We start from the raw sequence: 22,993 nt of genomic DNA, 5'->3' as shown, positions 1-22,993 counted from the left end.
ATTCATCAAAATGATAATGTGCTGTTTGACACACAGGTGAAATTAGTGGAAGGGTTTTGCTGAGAGTTTCCATTTCCACGGGAGGACACTTCGCTTCCTTCCTTTGAACAAATGGATTCACAATTGTTAACGGCATACACCCCAGAAGAAAAACAGGAAATTACAAATAATTTTACTTCTGGGTTACCAAGATTATCTGAAACCTGAAGACTTGTTTTAGCTCCATAAAATAATGTCTAGACTTTAGCTCAGTTGGCTAACATATTCTTGGTCACCTGGATTGCACAGCTTTGATACTTAGGAGGTTGTGTGTGTGTGTGTGTGTGTGTGTGTGTGTGTGTGTGTGTGTGTGTGTGTGTGTGTGTGTGTGTGTGTGTGTGTGTGTGTGTGTGTGTGTGTGTGTGTGTGTGTGTGTGTACACGTCTGTGTGTACTACTCACTCTCTGGTCTTGTGGAAGTTGCATCTCATCAGTGGTATCTTGATGACCTGGTCTCTGACCCCGACATACAGCTCACTGCTGCTGTGAAGGATCAGGAGGCTTCTGATTGGTTGTCTCCTCCTGGGCGGAAACAACTCAATCTCATCCAATAGACAGCTGCCCATGGACTGGTTCAAAGGAGACAGGACCTTACGGATGGTTCCGTAATCTGGAGAGGATAGAGTAGCAGAAGGAGGTAGATTAAAAAAAAGAGGGAACATTTCTGTCTCATATGTATTAAACAGTATTCTTATTTTTCAAAGGGAGTGGATGAGGGAGAGGAAGTCACCATTGACTCCACATTTGGCAAAGTTGCAACATCCCCAATCAACTACAATAGCTTACTCCCACTGGAAAAGTACACTACATGACCAAAAGTATGTGGAAACCTGCTCGTCAAACATCTCATTCCAAAATCATCGGCATTAATATGGGTTGGTCCTTCCTTAACTGCTATAACAGCCTCCACTCTTCTGGGAAGGCATTCCACTACATGATGGAACATTGCTGCCTGGACTTTCTTCCATTCAGCCACAAGAGCATTAGTGAGGTCGGGCACTGATGTTGGGCAATTAGGCCTGGCTCGCAGTCGGCATTCCAATTCATCCAAAAGGTGTTAGTTGGGGTTGAGGTCAGGGCTTTTTGCAGGCCAGTCAAGCTCTTCCACACTGATCTCGACAAACCATTTCTGTATGGACCTCGCTTTGTGCATGGGCATTGTCATGCTGAAACAGGAAAGGGCCTTCCCCAAACTGTTGCCACAAAGTTGGAAGCACAGAATGATCCAGAATGTCATTGTATGCTGTAGTGATTTCCCTTCACTGGAACTAAGGGGCCTATCCCTAACCATGAAAAACAGCCCCAGACTATAATTCCTCTCCTAACAAACAGTTGGTACTGTGCATTCGGACAGGTAGCGTTCTCCTGGCATCCACCAAACTCAGATTCGTCCATCGGACTGCCAGATGGTAAAGCGTGATTCAGCACTCCAGATAACTAATTTCCACTTCTCCAGAGTCCAATGGCGGCGAGCTTTACACCACTCCAGCCGACACTTGGCATTGCGTATGGTGATATTAGGCTTGTGTATTAGGCTGCTCGGCCATGGAAACCCATTTCATGAAGCTCCCGATGAACAGTTCTTGTGCTAACATTGCTTCCAGAGGCAGTTTGGAACTCGGTAGTGAGTGTTGCAACCGAGAACAAAATATTTTTTACAGGCTACGCGCTTCAGCACTCAGGGGTCCCGTTCTGTGAGCTTGTGTGGCTTATCACTTCGCGGCTGTACCGTTGTTGCTCCTAGACATTTCCACTTCACAATATCAGCACTTACAGTTGACTGGGGCAGCTCTAGAAGGGCTGAAATTAGTCTAACTGACTTGTTGGAAAGATGGCATCCTATGACGGTGTCATGTTGAAAGTTACTGAGCTGATCAGGTCCTTCTACTGCCAATTTTTGTCTATGGAGAATGCATGGCTGTGTGCTCGATTTTATACACCTGTCAACAACGGATGTGAATGAAATAGTCTAATCCACTAATTTAAAGTGTTTTTAGACATGCTAAACTGCCATCATAGGAAGTCTTGATTTAGAGATTAGGTCAGCATTTAAGAGATGACCTCTGTGGTCCAATACTGTAATGTTTCATGCAGATTGCCTCCATTCATTTCCATTTATTCTTGGCACGAATGGGAACATCCCATGTGATTGCATAAGATACAGAATTTGGAGGCAACTCAAGCAAACATCGTCAATTATACATGTATTCCCTGTGGGGAGGGGAATGTAATTAGATCTAAGAAAGTTGAATTCCTATTCCCGAACACAAAGCTTCAAGGTGGTAAAATACAAAAGTACAGTCCTGCCCCGAAGTAGTTTTTCACTGCGGCAGCAATGGATGTTTTATAGATCTGTAGGGAAACTGATATCCGAGATACTCAGAAATTGATGACTACACTTGACTAAAAGCTACAAGCAAAGAAATGTTGGAAATAGTTTGGTTCAACATGCTACAATAGTGTTAGCGTTCATGGCTTGATACTGCCTAAAAAAACAGTTTGTTTTGTCTATTTTATACAAACAGGAATTAAAGAGGATTTGTGTGGTTTACAAAGCCAAAGTTGGAAAAAAATTGTACGCCACTACCTAGTTGTTCGGCCCTCTAGTAAAACAATCAGGTACCAGAGCATGGTCCCAATCAGAGCAGTGCACTAGAGCGCTAATAGCCAGTGATAAGCTACAGTGGGGCAAAAAAGTATTTAGTCAGCCACCAATTGTGCAAGTTCTCCCACTTAAAAATATGAGAGAGGCCTGTAATTTTCATCATAGGTACACTTCAACTATGACAGACAAAATGAGAATTTTTTTCTCTCTAGAAAATCACATTGTAGGATTTTTTTATGAATTTATTTGCAAATGATGGTGGAAAATAAGTATTTGGTCACCAACAAAAGTTTATCTCAATACTTTGTCATATACCCTTTGTTGGCAATGACAGAGGTCAAACGTTTTCTGTAAGTCTTCACAAGGTTTTCACACACTGTTGCTGGTATTTTGGCCCATTGCTCCATGCTGATCTCCTCTAGAGCAGTGATGTTTTGGGGCTGTTGCTGGGCAAAACGGACTTTCAACTCCCTCCAAAGATTTTCTATGGGGTTGAGATCTGGAGACTGGCTAGGCCACTCAAGGAACTTGAAATGCTTCTTACGAAGCCACTCTTTCGTTGCCCGGGCGGTGTGTTTGGGATCATTGTCATGCTGAAAGACCCAGCCACGTTTCATCTTCAATGCCCTTGTTGATGGAAGGAGGTTTTCACTCAAAATCTCATGATACATGGCCCCATTCATTCTTTCCTTTACACGGATCAGTCATCCTGGTCCCTTTGCAGAAAAACAGCCCCAAAGCATGATGTTTCCACCCCCATGCTTCACTGTAGGTATGGTGTTCTTTGGATGCAACTCAGCATTCTTTGTCCTCCAAACACGACGACTTGAAATTTTTACCAAAAAGTTATATTTTGGTTTCATCTGACCATATGACATTCTCCCAATCTTCTTCTGGATCATCCAAATACTCTCTAGCAAACTTCAGACGGGCCTGGACATGTACTGGCTTAAGCAGGGGGACACGTCTGGCACTGCAGGATTTGAGTCCCTGGCGGCGTAATGTGTTACTGATGGTAGGCTTTGTTACTTTGGTCGCAGCTCTCTGCAGGTCATTCACTAGGTCCCCCCGTGTGGTTCTGGGATTTTTGCTCACCGTTCTTGTGATCATTTTGACCCCACAGGGTGAGATCTTGCGTGGAGCCCCAGATCGAGGGAGATTATCAGTGGTCTTGTATGTCTTCCATTTCCTAATAATTGCTCCCACAGTTGATTTCTTCAAACCAAGCTGCTTACCTATTGCAGATTCAGTGTTCCCAGCCTGGTGCAGGTCTACAATTTTGTTTCTGGTGTCCTTTGACAGCTCTTTGGTCTTGGCCATAGTGGAGTTTGGAGTGTGACTGTTTGAGGTTGTGGACAGGTGTCTTTTATACTGATAACAAGTTCAAACAGGTGCCATTAATACAGGTAACGAGTGGAGGACAGAGGAGCCTCTTAAAGAGGAAGTTACAGGTCTGTGAGAGCCAGAAATCTTGCTTGTTTGTAGATGATCAAATATATATTTTATTTGCAAATAAATTCATAAAAAATCCTACAATGTGATTTTCTGGATTTTGATTCTCATTTTGTCTGTCATAGTTGAAGTGTACCTATGATGAAAATTACAGGCCTCTCTCATCTTTTTAAGTGGGAGAACTTGCACAATTGTGGCTGACTAAATACTTTTTTGCCCCACTGTATGTCTGCTAGCCATTGCTAATGGCCTGACACTGGTTCAGATGTTTTCATTAGGGTCTGGTTAGCATTCAGAAACTTGTTTGCTCTGTGTGAACCCACCGATCTCATTGCCGCATTGATCACACAGACACACTCACGCACGTATAAGCACACATCCACACACAATGAGAGTGGAGATACACACACTCACTCACTCACTCATGCACATACGAATACACACAACCACAATGGGAGCAATGTTTTGTTAGCAGGACCGTCAGACAGACAGAAATGCCCCAGGGCTAGTGATGCAGAACAGGTGGAGGAGGGATCCAGAAATAACAGGGGCACAGAATGAGACAGAGCACGGCTGTATAATCCAGCAGTGTAAGAGGAGGTTAAGCCTTCCAGTCTGGTTGCTGTGTTACATACTTCCTGTCCTCTGTCTGGTTGCTGTGTTACATATGGTACCTGTGTTTTTCTTATTACCGCCATGCTTCCCCTTGACAGGCGACTGGTTGCAATTTCATGGTGTTTAACATCTCTCTCAGTGAGGGATTGAGTGTGGGGAAAAGGATGTTGTGTGTGTCTGGGGCAGGGGGGGGTGAGTCTGCTGGATGTGCAAGGTTGTGTGCGTGTGTGTGTGTGTGTGTGTGTGTATGTACTGCTGCATATGGAGGACACATGGCAGTTCATTGCGATCCCATTAATGTCAGCTGAATGAAAGCTTTGATGTCTCCTCAGAGCTTCACATCTAATGCCTTCATTCACCTTCCTGAACCACTCCACCATGTGCAGAGTCATAGGGCTAGGAATCAGATAGTCAGTCAGTCAGTCACACACACACACACACACACACACACACACACACACACACACACACACACACACACACACACACACACACACACACACACACACACACACACACACACACACACACACACACACACACACACACACACACACACACACACACACACACACACACACACCAAATGTACCTGTGGCCAGGTAGATGATATGGAACAGCATGTCTTTGCCCTGCACCACGTCCACAGCTACATGGGAGAAGCGGATATTATCTTCCATAAAGTAAGGGACAGGCTGGACCGGCTGAACCACCTCATTCATCAGCAGGAACTTCTGGGCATCCTGCAGGTTCCTCTCTGTCAGATTCACGTAGGAGCCGTAGTCTATGGTACCACACTCGAGGGAGAAAGAGAGGGACAGAGATAATTTATTTGTGCTTCCCATGACTGTGTTTTTGTATTATAATGCAATATATACAGTACCAGTCAAAATGTTTGGACACACCTACTCATTCCAGGGTTTTTCTATCATGTAGTAACCAAAAAAGTGTTAAACAAATCCAAATATATTTTATATTTGAGATTCTACAAAGTAGCCACCCTCTGCCTTGATGACAGTTTACAGATCTGAGGAAGTGACTACTTTTCTGAAACTATTGGATTGGCTGCCTTCAACTAATGGCAGGGCTGTATCTGGAACTGCACGTTGAAGGTAGAAATATAATGAATAGAGCACACACAATCTCCTGTACTATTCCAATCTATCTGAGAGTCTTATTGGATCTACACAATACGTTTATTTCTGAACATTTTGTAAATGTTCATTCTCCTGAATATCCATTGCCCCAGTTGTACAATCAAATCAAACCAATGAATTTTGTACACAAAATTATAAATAAGTTGTGATGCTCAACTACGGAGTCTTCCAACATGCCACTGAAAAGTTTGAAAGCTGCAATTAATTGTATGATACCTGAAAATACTGCAGAGTAATTCAAATCCATTTGCAAACATTGGAAACAGCAAGTTGGTTGCTTAGCAAAAACAACTTTGAACCTCTTTGTCCATCTGAGGGTAAATGTTCTTGTTACGAACACACACTTGACCATCTTTAAAGGGATAGTTTACTCAGACTAAAACAAAAGATTTTTCCACCTACCTTGGCTGCAGTTGATTCATGAGGGCAGTTTTGGGATATTTAGTTTCCTTTTGACACTCAATAGCCATCATTTGTTACGGTTAGCACTCTCAGTTTAACATTCAACTGTTCTTGTGCCTAAGTAATAAAACAAATGACTTTTGGGACAACATTTTATTAGCATGTTGTTACATAATACTTTGGTAATTGCATTTTAATTGCATAGAAATGAGCTGAGAGTTTTTTGTAAATACTGCACACAAGAGGAATAGTGACTATTCCTTATTCTACTTATGTAATAACTCCATTATCATGCAAGTCCTATGTAACAACAATGTTGCTATTGTAATAATCACAAAGTTACTACACAAGAACTTGATGCCAAGTTTTACTGTATTACCTTATGTCTCACTCATTGTGAAAATATATTTGTTAGCCATTTTGAAGCTGCAAAAGTGGTCTACTCTAATGTTGAGGTGATTCCATGTCCCTCATATATTTCATTCTAGACTATAAACTATATTAAGACGAATATATAAGAGCCCCCTAAACCACATGCTTATGATCATATATTTAGACTAATTGAACTAACTGTTGTAGCTTTTTGGCAGCCATCAAAAATACATTTTTTTGCTTTTAAATAATTGCATTTATTAAAATATCTTAAAATATTTGGGGGTTTTCTAAGAGATATTCCAATACTTTAATATTATGTTGTTTTTCTGAGACCTGTACTTGAATATTAAAGAAAATATTTGACTTTTAGTTGAAATGTCATAACCTATATTTGACGACCTTGAGTTTTTGAAAAGGTAGCATTTTCAAATGAACTACAAAACATAACTATTTTCTACCCAGATCTGGTACTAACTGTATAATATAGTGAGATATGCATGTAAAATGTATTATAACAACCATTGGGAAATCATCAATAAGAGTTTTGTGCAAAACACATCAATCTCTCTCTGACAATGAGTTAAACAATGAATTCATTTTGCATTTAAAAGTGAGAGATGACTATCTGCACTCAGACACACCCACCCCAGTCTGATGGTATATTAACTGTTAATACACAGCAACATGATTCACCATGATCTATGACTACTGGATCAATTCATACAGTTTAAGAGAAGAGGGAGATATTTCTCTAGACAGATAGATCATTAACAATTCAATCAATGGCCAGGGTGTGTGTGAGTAATGATTTCACAGGAAGTTGGGGAAAGATCCACATTGCGGTGTGTATGTATGTGTGTATGTGTGTGTGTGAGTCTCTCTCTCACTCTGTGTGTGTGTGTGTGTGTTTGTGTGTGTGTAGGGTGCTAGATATATGGTTAGGCCATTTTACATCAATACAGAGCTGCCATAAATCCAAAGCTCGTAAATCGAATCCTCCAACATTGACAAATACTTGATGAAGATGTCACCCCAACCTAGATAAAGTGTGCTGTGCTCCAACAGTGAAATGTGTGTGTGCGTGCGTGTGTATGCATGTGTATGTATGTGTGTGCGTGCGTGTGTCAAATGGTGCAGCTCAGAGCAATTCCCCCTTAGCTTGGAAAAGGCTGGTTTACACACACGCACACGAACTCGCACACACACACACACACACACACACACACACACACACACACACACACACACACACACACACACACACACACACACACACACACACACACACACACACACACACACACACACACACACACACACACACACACACACACACACACACACTTTATCCTCTCTAACAGGGCCCTGTGCAGACCTACACAGCCACAGTGGGCAGGGCAAGGCTTTGGTCAGATACTACAAGCCAGAGGAAATTGGTTTCCATCCAGGCAATTTCTCCTAGCCTCAAGTGACTGGAATCTGTGTGTGTGTGCGTTTCTTCATGTGCAAATATGTGTGTCTATCAAGCGTAAAACTTGCTGACCAAGTTCACCTTAGGCTTTTGGTTACATGAGTGATATGGAACATGTGTGTGTGTGTGTATGTGTGTGTGTGTGTGTGTGTGTGTGTGTGTGTGTGTGTGTGTGTGTGTGTGTGTGTGTGTGTGTGTGTGTGTGTGTGTGGCTCCCCCAACCCCCTGAGAAAATGAAATCACATTCAGACTGCTGTGTGTAGATTAGGTCATATGCTAAGCCTGCTAGCCCTGAGAGCTGCTAGCCCTGAGAGCTGCTAGCCCTGAGAACTGCTAGCCCTGAGAACTGCTAGCCCTGAGAGCTGCTAGCCCTGAGAGCTGCTAGCCCTGAGAGCTGCTAGCCCTGAGAACTGCTAGCCCTGAGAACTGCTAGCCCTGAGAACTGCTAGCCCTGAGAGCTGCTAGCCCTGAGAGCTGCTAGCCCTGAGAGCTGCTAGCCCTGAGAACTGCTAGCCCTGAGAGCTGCTAGCCCTGAGAGCTGCTAGCCCTGAGAGCTGCTAGCCCTGAGAGCTGCTAGCCCTGAGAACTGCTAGCCCTGAGAACTGCTAGCCCTGAGAGCTGCTAGCCCTGAGATCTACTAGCCCTGAGAACTGCTAGCCCTTCCAGCCATACACCATTCTCTCTGTGTCATGACTAAAAAGCACAGGCAAAGGCTTCCAAATCCTCCCTCTGTTCCAAAGCCCTATGGGGTCAGAGCCTAGCCGCGGTAAGTAGTAAACGTGCTGAGGGTACTGCAGCACCCCCTGATTTTTTACATTTATAAATAAAATTAAACAACATTTTAAAAGAGTAGTGCACTGGACCTTTAATACGCGGAACAATAATATAAACGTGTTATAAACGTGTCATAAACATTTAAAGTGTTGCTCCTATGTTTCATGAGCTGAAAAAAAATATCCCTGAAATTTTCCATATGCACAAAAAGCTTATTTCTATCTAATTTTGTGCTCAAATTTGTTCACATCACTGTTAGTGAGCATTTCTGCTCGGTCAAATTAATCCATCCACCTGAAAGGTGTGGCATATCAAGAAGCTGATTAAACAGCAAGATCATTACCTTGTACATTACCTTGCACGGTGAACAATAAAAGGACACTCTAAAATGTGCAGTTTTGTCACACAACACAATGCCATGGATGTCTCAACTTTTGAGGGAGTGTACAATTGGCATGCTGACTGCAGGAATGTCCACGAGAGCTGTTGCCAGATAATTTAATATTCATTTCTCTACATAAGCCGCTTCCAATGTCGTTTTAAAGAATTCGGCATTATGTCCAACTGGCCTCACAACCACAGACCATGTGTAACCACGCCAGCACAGGACCTCCACATACGGTTTCTTCACGAGCGGGATCGTCTGAGACCAGCCATCCAGACAGCTGATGAAACTGTGGGTTTGCACAACTGAAGGATTTCTGCACAAACTGTCAGAAACTGTCTCAGGGAAGCTCATCTGAGTGCTCGTCGTCATCACCAGGGTCTTGGCCTGACTGCAGTTCGGCGTTGTAACCGACATCAGTGGGAAAATGCTCACCTTCGATGACCACTGGCACGCTGGAGAAGTATGCTCTTCATGGATGAATCTTGATTTCAACTGTACTGGGCAGATGGCAGACAGTGTGTGTGTATGGCGTCATGTGGGTGAGCGGTTTGCTGATGTCAACGTTGTGAACAGAGTGCCCCATGGTGGCGGTGGGGTTATGGTATGGGCAGGCATAAGCTATCAACAACAAACACAATTGTATTTTATGAATGGCAATTTGAATGCACAGAGATACTTGGGCCCATTGCCGTGCCATTAATCCGCCACCATAACCTCATGTTTCAGCATTTTAATGCACAGCACCATGTAGCAAGGATCTGTACACAATTCCTGGAAGCTGAAAATGTCCCAGTTCTTCCATGGCCTGCATATTCACCAGAAATGTCCCCCATTGAGCATGTTGGGATGCTCTGGCTCGACATGTACGACAGCGCGTTCCAGTTCCCATTTATATCCAGCAACTTCGCACAGCCATTGAAGAGGAGTGGGACAACATTCCACAGGCCACAATCAACAGCCTGTTCAACTTTATACAAAGGAGATATGTCACGCTGCATGAGGCAAATGGTGGTCACACCAGCTACTGACTGGTTTTCTGATCCACCCCCCTACCTTTTTGTTAAGGTATCTATGAGCAACATATGCATATCTGTATTCCCAATCATGTGAAATCCATTAGGGCCTCATTTATTGAAATCGACTGATATGAACTGTAACTCTGTAAAATCTTGGAAATTTTCGTTCATTGTAGTATTAGTTGAGCGACATCGACGTCTGTAGCGTGTAGCGTGTTTTCAGCATCTCCACTTTGGCAAAAAAGGTAGTTGTATAATTAAGAACATGACTCAATAGTTGGAGTTGTAAGAGTCGTTGCCCTGTCCCTTTCTCTTTGATTGTCATTTGAATGGAATCCACGAAGAACAAAACCCTAACATCAAAAAGTGCAAAGTTATAGGCAAAGAAAACAAAACATCCACTTCAAATAAAATATTTTTCTTGATCAAATAACATGGAAAACAACCACTTTTTGTGCAGTATTAATTTACCATCGTTACAAACCACATAATGTACATTACTGTATTGTACACAAGCTGGTCATCTAGGATTGTAACTAGACTTTCCATCACCATGAACAAAAACAATGTACAGTAGAGTAATTGAGTACATTGAGACATCAAGTGGTTTGTGATGATGTGATGATGTGGCTGAGTTGGTAGAGCATGGCGCTTGCAATACTAGGGTTGTGGGTTTGAAAAAGCATGCAAATGTATGTACTCACTACTGTAAGTTGGTTTGGATAAGAGTGTCTACTGAAAAGGAATGAATAGACCATTTCAGTTCATTTCAGAGCCTTTACTAGTCCTGTATTAGTGGACAGATAAAGACATCTTCAGCTTGGGCAAAAAAATAATAATTCTGCATCCCCCAATATGCAAAGAAAATCACAGCACCCCCACCCCCAAACAAATTTCCTTGGCTATGGGTCAGAGAGGCTTCAGAGAATGAAGTGCCATTCGTGATAGGTAGAAGTTGCCCTTTAACACAGATCTAGGATCAGATTACTCTCAACCCACTCCTAACCTTAAACTATAAGGGAGATGTAATAACACCTGGTCCTGGGTCAGTGGTTAGGGGCAACTTCTTCCGGCTCCAGGGAAAGTACTGTAGTGGTGCGATTGGGATGTTGTAAATTTCACATCAGTGAGTTTTATAACGCGAGGTCGTCATTATTAACAGGTTTGTGAGGAGATTGAAAGAGAGAGAGTGAGAGAGAATGATTTAATGAGAGGGAGTGTACAGGGACTCTGGGGCTTGCTCATCAGCCCTACACACAAGCACACACACACACACACACACACACACACACACACACACACACACACACACACACACACACACACACACACACACACACACACACACACACACACACACACACACACACACACACACACACACAAACACACAAACACACAAACACAAATGCATACCCACCCATACACATAACCACATGCACACACACACTTTCTGTTGTATGCGATTATGTTTGTGTGTGTTGGTTAATTGGACAGAGTTGTTGAGGTGATAAAATCTCTCAGAATAACCAGGTGAAAACCTGTGTCCATGACGGCTAGATGTCCACCAGAGCTGACTGTCCGTGGGAAACAGACACAGGCACGGTCGTCCGTCGCCATCTCAGATGTAAGATCTTAATTTGATCACTCTTTTGTTGCTGACAAAATTCCTGCACAGCAGGAAATGCAAACTTAGTGTATTTGAGTTTTTAAACACCTCTAAAGTGTATAATTTCCTATTTTAAAAAACTACTTAATTTGCCTTAACAAAAATGTATCAACCCCTACAAAAACGTCCATTAATTATATCTCCTGCTGTAGCAAACTGGCTCAAATTAAGATCCTACATCTGTAAGGCACTGACCTGAGTCATACATCTGTCTTGTCATACTATGGTAGTAGCTATTAGCCTGATTTGTTATATTCAATTGGTCATATTCAACTTTAAAAACTGATTCAGGCTCATCTCTCCCAAAACATATCACAATCTGATCCTGTGCCTGGCTTAACCCTGATAGAATAACACCTAGCTGAGCTCATGGCTCAAGGCCTTGTTTCTACAATAGAGATAGAAGATTTTCCTGTGAGCTGTGTCGGCGGCCATACTGACCAGTGTCGCTGGTCAAAACAACATTTAATTTATACTTTGGTGGAATGTCTGTCGACCGGCGCTGTGACTGTTTCCTTGTTGCACAGACATGAAAACAATTAATGTCTCTGCAAACTTCGCAATGCCTGTTGTCGTGGTTACTGGGCTGCTACAGCAACAAGACCAAATCCACTGTGACAAGACAGTGCAGTAGTTCTAAAATTCTCATATAGAATGACCTACTTTTATCTTGTCATACACACAACCAAAAGCTCATTTCTATAAACTCGCCATCATTACCTTGTAATTAATTATGTTGTTGTGGTGGGTTTATTTTCCTTTAATAATGAATAAAAAGTAGATAAAGTTACGGTGTTGGCAGCTATACTCCGGTCATTATTTGAACTGGTTAGTCTGCTAGTTAGCTAGCTAACAAGCTACTAACGAACCAAAACATTGTTTAGAAAGTTGCTTTTAGTTGCCTTGCTTGCTAGATGGACAATTACCAAGTTAATTTTTAAATGGATGGGTTTATAGGTGTTCAAATAGAGCAAGTATGGTATTTGGAGCACTGGGCTGCTGAAGCCCAGTGCCTTGGGTTCATGCATGTTAACATCAGTTTGCTTTATTCACTAAGTGTCCTTTATTCAGTGCTTTAGCACACTCCACTGACCCTGATGCCCTAGCCGTGTCTGAATCCTGGCTTAGGAAGGCCACCAAAAATTCTGAAACTTCCATCCCCAACTACAACATTTTCCGTCAAGACAGAACTGCTAAAGGGGGTGGAATTGCAATCTACTGTAGAGATAACCTGCAGAGTTCTGTCAGACTATCCAGGTCTATGCCCAAAGTTCGAGTTTATACTTTTAAAGATCCATCTCTCCAAAAATAAGTCCCTCACTGTTGCTGCTTGTTATAGAGCCCCCTCCGCTCCCAGCTGTGCCCTGGACACCATATGTGAATTGATTTCCCCCCCATTTATCGTCAGAGTTCGTACTGCTAGTTGACCTAAATTGGGATATGCTTAACACCCCGGTCGTCCTACAATCTAAGTTAGGTGCCCTTAATCTCACACAAATGATCAAGGAACCTACCAGGTACAACCCCAAATCCGTAAACATGGGCACCCTCATAGATATCATCCTGAACAGTCTAGCCAGACACCTGCGAGCAGGCCTTTCTAATTGACCTGGCCTGGGTATCCTGGAAGGATATCGACCTCATCCCGTCAGTAGAGAATGCCTGGTTATTCTTTAAAAGTGCTTTCTTCAACATCTTAAATAAGCATGCCCCTTTCAAAAATTGTAGAACCAAGAACAGAAATAGCCCGTGGTTAACTCCAGGCTAGACTGACCTATGACACCCTGTGGCATACTGCACTAGCTTCGAATAGTCCCCACGATATGCAACTTTTTAGGGAAGTCAGGAACCAATACACACAGTCAGTTAGGAAAGCAAAGGCTAGCTTTTTCAAACATAAATTTGCATTCTGCAGCACTAATTCCAAAAGGTTTTGGGACACTGTAAAGTCCATGGAGAATACCTCCTCCCAGCTGCACACTGCACTGAGACTAGGAAACACTGTCACCACTGATAAATCCACGATAATTGAGAATTTCAAGAAGCATTTCTCTACGGCTGGCCATGCTTTCCACCTGGCTACCCCTACTCCGGCCAACAGCTCTGCACCCCCCGCAGCAACTGGCCCAAGCCCCCCGCTTCTCCTTCACCCAAATCCAGACAGCAGACGTTCTGAAAGAGCTGCAAAATCTAGATCCCTACAAATTAGCTGGTTTAGACAATCTGGACCCTCTCTTCCTAAAATTATCTGCCACCTTTGTTGCAACCCTTATTACTAGTCTGTTCAACCTCTCTTTCGTATCGTCTGAGATTCCTAAAGACTGGAAAGCAGTTGGGGTCATCCCGCTCTTCAAAGGGGAGACACTCTAGACCCAAACTGTTACAGACCTATATCCATCCTGCCCTGCCTTTCTATGGTCTTCGAAAGCCAAGTCAACAAACAGATCATTGACCATTTCGAATCCCACCATACCTTGTCCGCTATGCAATCTGATTTCCGAGCTGGTCACGGGTGCACCTCAGGCACCCCCAAGTCCTAAATGATATCATAACTGCCATCGATAAAAGACAGTACCGTGCAGCCATCTTCATCGACCTGGCCAAGGCTTTCGACTCCGTCAATCACCGTATTCTTATCGGCAGGCTCAACAGCCTTGGTTTCTCTACTGGCTGCCTCGCATGGTTCACCAACTACTTCTCAGATATAGTTCAGTGTATCAAATCGGAGGGCCTGTTGACCCGACCTCTGGCAGTCTCTATGGGGGTGCCACAGGGTTAAATTCTCGGGCCGACTCTTTTCTCTGTATATATCAATTATGTCACTCTTGCTGCAGCTGATTCTTTGATCCACCTCTACGCAGACGACACCATTCTGTATACATCTGGCCTTTCTTTGGACACTGTGTTTTAACAAACCTCCAAACGAGCTTCAACGCCATAGAACACTCCTTCCGTGGCCTCCAACTGCTTTTAAATTCTAGTAAAACTAAATACATGCTCTTCAACCGATCGCTGCCCGCCCGACTAGCATCACTACTCTGGAAGGTTCTGACTTAGAATATGTGGACAACTATAAATACCTAGGTGTCTGGCTAGACTGTAAACTCTCCTTCCAGACTCACATTAAGCATCTCCAATCCAAAGTGAAATCTAGAATATGCTACCTATTTTGCAACAAAGCCTCCTTCACTCATGCTGCCAAACATACCGTCGTAAAACTGCTATCCTACCAATCCTCGACTTCAGCGATGTCATTTACAAGAGAGTGCCTCCAACACTCTACTCAGCAAATTGGATGCAGTTTATCACAGTGCCTTCCGTTTTGTCACCAAAGCCCCATATACTACCCACCACTGCGACCTGTATGCTCTCATTGGCTGGTCCTCGCTACATATTCGTCGGCAAACCCACTGGCTCCAGGTCATCTATAAGTCTTTGCTAGGTACCACCCACCCGTAGAACACACTCCAGCAGGAATATTTCACTGGTCATCCCCAAAGCCAACACCTACTTTGGCCGCCTTTCCTTAAAGTTCTCTGCTGCCATTGACAGGAACAAATTGCAAAAATGACTGAGGTTGGAGACTTATATCTCCCTCACTAACTTTAAGCGTCATCTGTCAGAGCCGCTTACCGATCGCTGCAGCTGTACACAGCCCATCTGTAAATAGCCCATCCAATCAACTACCTATCTCATCCCCATATTTGTTTTAGTTTTTCTGCTCTTTTGCACACCAGTATTTCTACCTGCACATCCTCATCTGCACATATCACTCCAGTGTAAATTGCTAAATTGTAATTACTTCGCCACTATTGGCCTGTTTATTGCCTTACCTCCTTACTTCCTTTGCACACACTGTATGCAGATTTTTCTATTGCGTTATTGACTGTACGTTTGTTTATCCCATGTGTAACTTTGTGTTGTTTTTGTCGCACTGCTTTGCTTTATCTTGGCCAGGTCGCAATTGTAAATGAGAACTTGTTCTCAACTGGCCATCTGTTTAAATAAAGGTGAAATAAAAAATCAAATAAAAATGCCATGCAGAGGCTGTCGTTTTGTATTTATACTTTTTCATAACGAAGACGATAAGTTTGATGTCGGATGATAATAGAATGGTCACGATGTCACTGCGACAACTGTCTACAGACATGTTGATCGACCAACTGCAAACCAGCCTTCCGGGTTGGGGTAGGTGAGTATTTACCTGGAAGTCAGGGTTAGGGTTAGGGTAGGGTAGCCAGGCGGAGCGAGAGTTCTCCTGGTACTTGAAGGGACCTCCAAACACCTGGGTGATGGCACTGAGGTTGAAGGCACACACCGCAGACGCTGCTATGCTGTTCCTGAAGGGGGAAGAGAGGGATAGCGATAAATATACAGTGCCTTCAGAAAGTATTCACACCACTTGACTTTTCACACATTTTGTTGTATTAGGAAGTGGGATTAACATTTTTTAGTTGTCATTTTTTGTCAACTATCTATACAAAATACTCTAATGTCAAAGTGCATTTTCTTTCACCTTGACATTACATTTGAAAAAAATTCATATGAAAAATAAAACAATAATATATCTTGAAATAAAACAATAATATATCTTGATTCAACTCCCTAAGTCAATACATGTTAGAATCACCTTTGGCAGTGATTATAGCTGTGAGTCTTTGTAAGACTCTAAGAGCTTTGCACACCTGGACTGTACAATATTTGCCAATTATTATTTTCTAAATTCTTCGAGCTCTGTCAAATTGGTTGTTGTTTATCGCTAGACAACCATTTTAAGGTCTAACCAACAATTTTCAAGCAGATTTAAGTCACAACTGTAACTGTGAGACTCTGGAACTTTCATTGTCTTCTTGGTAACCAACTCCAGTGTAAATTCGGCCTTGTGTTTTAGGTTATTGTCCTGCTGAAATGTGAATTCATCTTCCAGTGTCTGATGGAAAGCAGACAACCAGGTTTTCCTCTAGGATTTTGCCTGTGCTTAGCTTCATTCTGGTTTTTTTTTATCCTGAAAAACTCCCCTTAATGATTACAAGCATACCCATAACATGATGCAGCCACCACTATGCTTGAAAATGTGGATAGTGGTACTGAATAATGTATTGTATTGTATTTGCCCCAAACAAAACACCTTGAAGTCAGGATAACAAGTTAATTGCTTTGCCACATTTTTTGCATTATTACTTTAGTGCATTGTTGCAAACAGGATGCATGTTTTGGAATATTTTTTATTCTGTACAGGCTTCCTTCTTTTCACTCTGTCAGTTAGGTTAGTATTGTGGAGTAACTACAATGTTGTTGATCCATCCTCAGTTTTCTCCTATCACAGCCATTCAACTCTGTAACTGTTTTAAAGTCACCATTGGCCTCATGGTGAAATCCCTGAGTGGTTTCCTTCCACTCCGGAAAATGATTTAGGAAGGATGTCTGGATCTTTGAAGTGACTGGGTGTATTGATACACCATCCAAAGTTGAATGAATAACTTCACCATGCTCAAAGGGATATACAATGTCTGCTTTTTAATTTATTTTACCCACCTACCAATAGGTTATTTTATTTGCGAGGCTTTGGAAAACCTCCCTGGTCTTTGTGGTTGAATCTGTGTTTAAAATTTACAGCTCGACTGACCGACCTTACAGATAATTGTACGTGTGGGGTACAGAAATCATGTTAAACACTAAAATTGCACACAGAGTGAGTCAATGCAACTTACTATATGACTTGTTATGTGACTTTTGTTTTTACTCCTGTACTTATTCCGGCTTGCCATAACAAAGGGGTTGATTACTTATTTACTCAAGACATTTCAGCTTTCATTTTTACTTAATTTGGAAAAAAACAAAAACAGAATTCCACTTTACATTATGGGGTATTGTGTGTAGGCTAGAATGTGGAAAAAGTCAAGGAGTGTGAATACTTTCTGAAGGCACTGTATATGGTTAGGATTTTGTCTGCTGACTGTTAATGTCCAGTCTGTGTTTTTGTCCTCTAAATATACCTACACATCTGTCCCTACACAGACTCAGATCCTACTGTGAGTGATGGTGTAAGGTGACTATAAATTTAACACCAGGCTTCATTTAAAATGTTCTGCCTCTGTGGCTAAGTGTATGGATCGGGCCTGACGAATAGCTTTGACTTTTCAAACTGTCACTTTCCACAAAAGCATGTCTCTTCTAAGAGGTGAGAAAATAGAAAATGAAAGAAATGAGTTTAAAGTCAAACTGTGAAACTAAACGTGTGTGAATGACGATAGTATGTATAACATGACTGTTCATTTTAAGCTGTGCCTGAAGTATACTTCAGTGTTTTGGCAACTTCAAGGTTTATCATACATTATAAACTGGGTGGTTCAAGCGCTGAATGCTGATTGGCTGACAGCCGTGGTATATCAGACGGGTATGACACACCATTTATTTTTACTGCACGAACCGTTGTATATTGGCCATATACCATACCCCCTCGGGCATCATTGCTTAATAATACAGGCAGAATATACCCTCTGTGTGTGTGTGTGTGTGTGTGTGTGTGTGTGTGTGTGTGTGTGTGTGTGTGTGTGTGTGTGTGTGTGTGTGTGTGTGTGTGTTACACATTAGTAGTGAAGATCCCATAGAGCAGTTCTAGCTCTGGTAGGTAGAACGTCCCCTGTAGTTCATTATAGTTGAACGGTATCTCCCCTGGTCGAGAACAGTTCAACCGCGCCTTCATGAACGTGGTCCAGGTGTCCTCCAATAGGAAGCGGCCCCCAATGTCGTTCTTACAGACCCGGGCAGCGCGAGAGAACACGGTCCGACCGCAGTCGTGTTCCACTGCGTTCTCTCTGAAGAAGAAGTAGGTGAAGTTCCCAATGTCGTAGGAGGAGACAAAGTTAGGTTCTGTTGAAGGAGGACACAAAGTTAGGTTATATTGTATGAGGAGACAAAGTTAGGTTCTGTTAAAGGAGGAGACAAACTATTCAGACCCCTTGACTTTTTCTACATTTTGTTACATTACAGCCTTATTCTAAAATTGATTCAATTGTTTTTTCCCTCATCAATCTACACACTACCCCATAATGACGCTACAAGCTTGTCACACCTGTATTTGGGGAGTTTCTCCCATTCTTCTCTGAGTTTCTCCCATTCTCCACTGAAGCTCTGCCAGGTTGGATGGGGAGTGTCGCTTTACAGCTATTTTCAGCTCTCTCCAGAGATGTTCGATTGGGTTCAAGTCCGGGCTCTGGCTGGGCCACTCAAGAACATTCAGAGACTTTTCCCGAAGCCACTCCTGTGTTGTCTTGGCTGTGTGCTTAGGGTTGTTGTCCTGTTGAAAGGTTTACCTTCTCCCCAGTCTGAGGTCCTGAGTTCACTGGAGCAGGTTTTCATCAAGTATGTCTGTACTTGGCTCCGTTCATCTTTCCCTCGATCCTGACTAGCCTCCAAGTCCCTGTTGCTGAAAAACATTGCCGCAGCATGTTGCCAGCGCCATGCATCACTATAGGGATGGTGCCAGGTTTCCTCCAGATGTGACGCTTGGTTTTCAAGCCAAGAGTTCAATCTTGGTTTCATCTGACCAGAGAATCTTGTTTCTCATGGTCTGAAAGTATTTAGGTGCATTTTGGCAAACTCCAAGCGGGCAGACATGTGCCTTTTACTGAGGAGTGGCTTGCGTCTGGCCACTCTACCATAAAGGCCTGATTGATGGAGTGCTGCAGAGATGGTTGTCCTTCTGGAAGGTTCTCCCATCTCCACAGAAGAACTCTGGAGCTCTGTCAGAGTGACCATCAGGTTCTTTGTCACTTCCCCGACCAAGGCCCTTCTCCACCGATTGCTCCGTTTGGCCAGGCTGCCAGCTCTAGGAAGATTCTTGGTTGTTCCAAACGTCTTCAATTTAAGAATGATGGAGGCCACTGTGTTCTTGGGGACCTTCAATGCTGCAGACATTTTTGGTACCCTTCCCCAGATCTGTGCTTCGACACAATCCTGTCTCAGAGCTCTAAGGACAATTTCTTCGACCTCATCGCTTGGTTTTTGCTCTGACATGCATTGTCAACTGTCAACTTATATAGACAGGTGTGTGCTTTTCCAAATCATGTCCAATCAATTGAATTTACCACAGGTGGACTCCAATCAAGTCACAGAAACAGGATGACCAATGGAAACAGGATGCACCTGAGCTTAATTTCAAGTCTTATAGCAAAGGGTCTGAATACTTATGTAAATAAGCTATTTCATTTTTTTTTTCAATTTTATACATAAAAAAAAAAATCTGTTTTCACTATCTCATTATGGATTATTGTGCGTAGATTGATGAGGAAAATTATTTTTAAATAAGGCTGTAACGTAACAAAATGTGGAAAAAGTCAATGGGTCTGAATACTTTCCGAATGCACTGTATATGACAATGAGTTCTGAGTGATTGACTAGGGTTCCATAGGAATGTGAGGTTGAGGGGATTAGTCTTAATAAATTATGGCATTGTTATTAATGACTTTGTGTTTCAAAATTAATTATTTATCCAGGGAAACCCTAAAGGTTAGGATGAGGTATGACCAAAACAATGGTGTAATAGTTGTCAACCCATCTAAAACTGCTGACCTTCCTAGAGCGCTCATTGATGAGCTGTTCATTTTTATGTATGACATTATTGGACCTTAACCACACGCTTTATCCTCTCTGACAGTGATTTAATTCACTTTTAAATGAAATAGTTTTTTTCCCCTTGTTTGCTCTTTCAGCCCCTCCTCTCCTCTGCACCTTTGCACAGCATCACAGGAGAAAAGGGAGAAAAAATCAATTTGCCATAAAATTTGTTATTAAACCTTTTCTCAAAGGTTGTCGCGGCGCTATGTATGTGGTGGCTTTTAATTTATTTTTTCAATCTGGCTTTAATGTGAATCAGATAAAATCCTGACAAGATAGCGATTGACCTGCTCTTTTAGAGCAAGTGAACGACTGAAGCAGTGTATTCAATCAGCTGCCCTGTTCCAGGTGGGGTGTGCTGTTGAACTGCGATCCACTGAGCTCTTCAGAACGACACACTGATTTCATTGTTTCAGTACCAGATGGAAATGTCACTTTTATATCCTTCAAAAGGAAAGAACAAAATATTTTAAAATAAATATATATATATATTGTAAAAGAAGCTAAAAAGTGTGGATATGTTCTTTGTCATCAATATACTGCATGGCAGTGACAGACGTCCGTATCACTGACATTTTGACACGTCCTGTAAACACCACCAACTTCCTGTAAACACCACCAACTTCTACCCTTTCCCCCTCATCCACCCCTTTTCTCCTTCTATATGAACTACTTTTCCTCCTCTCTATATCTTTACTGCATATTCCCCTGCCCCCTAACCACCTTCCATTTCCCAGCCTACCATTGAGCAATTTGGAGTTGTACTAAGCAGTGCATTATTGGCAGCATCCGCCTATCTCCTACCGCTTGCTTCTCTACCCCTACCTCTACCCCATCCTACCATTGAGCCATTTGGAGTTGTACTGTGCAGTGCGTAGAGGCGGCAGCCCCCCCAGACTGCGGTATATAGCTGGGTCTCTGCCAGAGAAGTCCATGGCGGTGGCAGCATAGAGCTCTCCGCTGGAGGTGATCAGGGCTGTGGAGTTATGGAGAGGGTTGTAGGGACAACGGGCCATCCCACTGATCTGGTCATGGATCTCTGTCAGGTTGGTCAGCTAGAGGGGATGGGGAAGAGAGGGTGGAGAGGGGGAGGAGATGATGGGCAGGAGGAGGGAGAGGGGAGAGGATTAATGTGTTTATAATGCACACAAATGCACGCAGGAGTGGAGAGAGAGGGAGTGTGAGCACACATCACATGATTTTTAACTCCCCTCTCCTTGACTGGAATTCGTCACTCCCATACAAACATTGATTGTTCTCAAATACTGTGAGTTTTAGCAGAATGATCACACAATGAGACAAGGCTAAACATTGAGCACGTTGCTTGGTTACCACAGAACCAAGGGAGAGATTTGGAGTTTGACTTGAATAATTGATTATGATAGTAAAAGTTCAAGTGAAACAGAGAAGTCACAATTGGCAGCATTTATAGTTGATAAAGGCAAAGCAGTGTGAGTGCAGACTGTTTTACAAATCACCTTTATATGATTGTTTATTTCACTACTATGCCGATTTCTCATCTCATAACTAGCTTGTCATCGCTAACATCCAGCTCGTTCCTGCTAATGCTAATCAATGCCTACCTCACACATACAGTCAATACCAAAAGACACAGACATACATACACATGTACCGCTTGGTTGGCTCAACATGAGCTCATTTAAATTCAAAAACTTGATAAATTTTCAGAAATGTTGTGGCATTAGTTGTTTAAAAAAAAAATAATAAAAAAAATTATTGTGTTTTTTCACTATCTCATCATGATGGCATGGGGTTGTTCAATGACAGACATGTTTCTTGTTTAAAATCTATCACTTGGTGGTTTCAATTCAGAGAGACACATGTTTTTTTGTTGCTAAATGCTATATATCCGCCTCACTCTCAGAGAAATAACTAGTACTGCTATATTAGGTTTTAAAACTTCTTCAGGATCGGTGGGTCCCCCACGGGACAGTTGAGCTAACGTAGGCTAATGCGATTAGCACAAAGCTGTAAATAACAAGAACATTTCGCAGGACATAGACATAGACATATCTGATATTGGCAGAAAGCGTAAATTATTGTTAATCTAACTGCACTGTCGAATTTACAGTAGCTATTACAGTGAAAAAAGGAGAGTGCACAGTTATGAACTTGAGAAGTTACTACCAATTAGGCACATTTGGGCAGTCTTGACCCAAAAGTTTGAACAGAAATGCAATGCTTAATTGGATCAGTCTAAAATGTTACACATACACTGCCACCATCTAGTGGCCAAAATATAAACTTTTTCTTGCATTTCAAAGATCATGGTACAAAAATTTAGTTTTTTTCTTTGTATTTTCTTTTACTAGATCTAATGCGCTATGTTATCCTACATTCATTTTACATTTTCACAAACGTCAAAGTTTTTCCTTTCAAATGGTATCAAGA

At 42.4% G+C, this 22,993-nt stretch overlaps 1 protein-coding gene across 3 annotated transcripts in view; it reads right to left on the bottom strand.

Moving 5' to 3' along the window:
* sema5a (sema domain, seven thrombospondin repeats (type 1 and type 1-like), transmembrane domain (TM) and short cytoplasmic domain, (semaphorin) 5A) overlaps positions 1-22,993 on the bottom strand; it is a 198,121-nt gene that overhangs the window by 84,611 nt on the left and 90,517 nt on the right. For all 3 annotated transcript variants that reach the window (XM_031796477.1, XM_031796475.1, XM_031796476.1), the window contains 5 exons: positions 21,423-21,636; positions 18,550-18,835; positions 16,167-16,302; positions 5,303-5,507; positions 441-648 (listed from right to left, as the gene is read on the bottom strand). In XM_031796477.1, the coding sequence (XP_031652337.1) occupies positions 441-648; positions 5,303-5,507; positions 16,167-16,302; positions 18,550-18,835; positions 21,423-21,636 (1,049 nt within the window). The remainder of the gene's footprint in view (positions 1-440; positions 649-5,302; positions 5,508-16,166; positions 16,303-18,549; positions 18,836-21,422; positions 21,637-22,993) is intronic.

Source organism: Oncorhynchus kisutch, linkage group LG18 (assembly GCF_002021735.2).
Source record: "Oncorhynchus kisutch isolate 150728-3 linkage group LG18, Okis_V2, whole genome shotgun sequence".
Lineage (NCBI taxonomy): Eukaryota > Metazoa > Chordata > Actinopteri > Salmoniformes > Salmonidae > Oncorhynchus > Oncorhynchus kisutch.
Note: the sequence above shows the minus strand (reverse complement) of the source record. Positions and strands in the feature narration are given on the sequence as shown.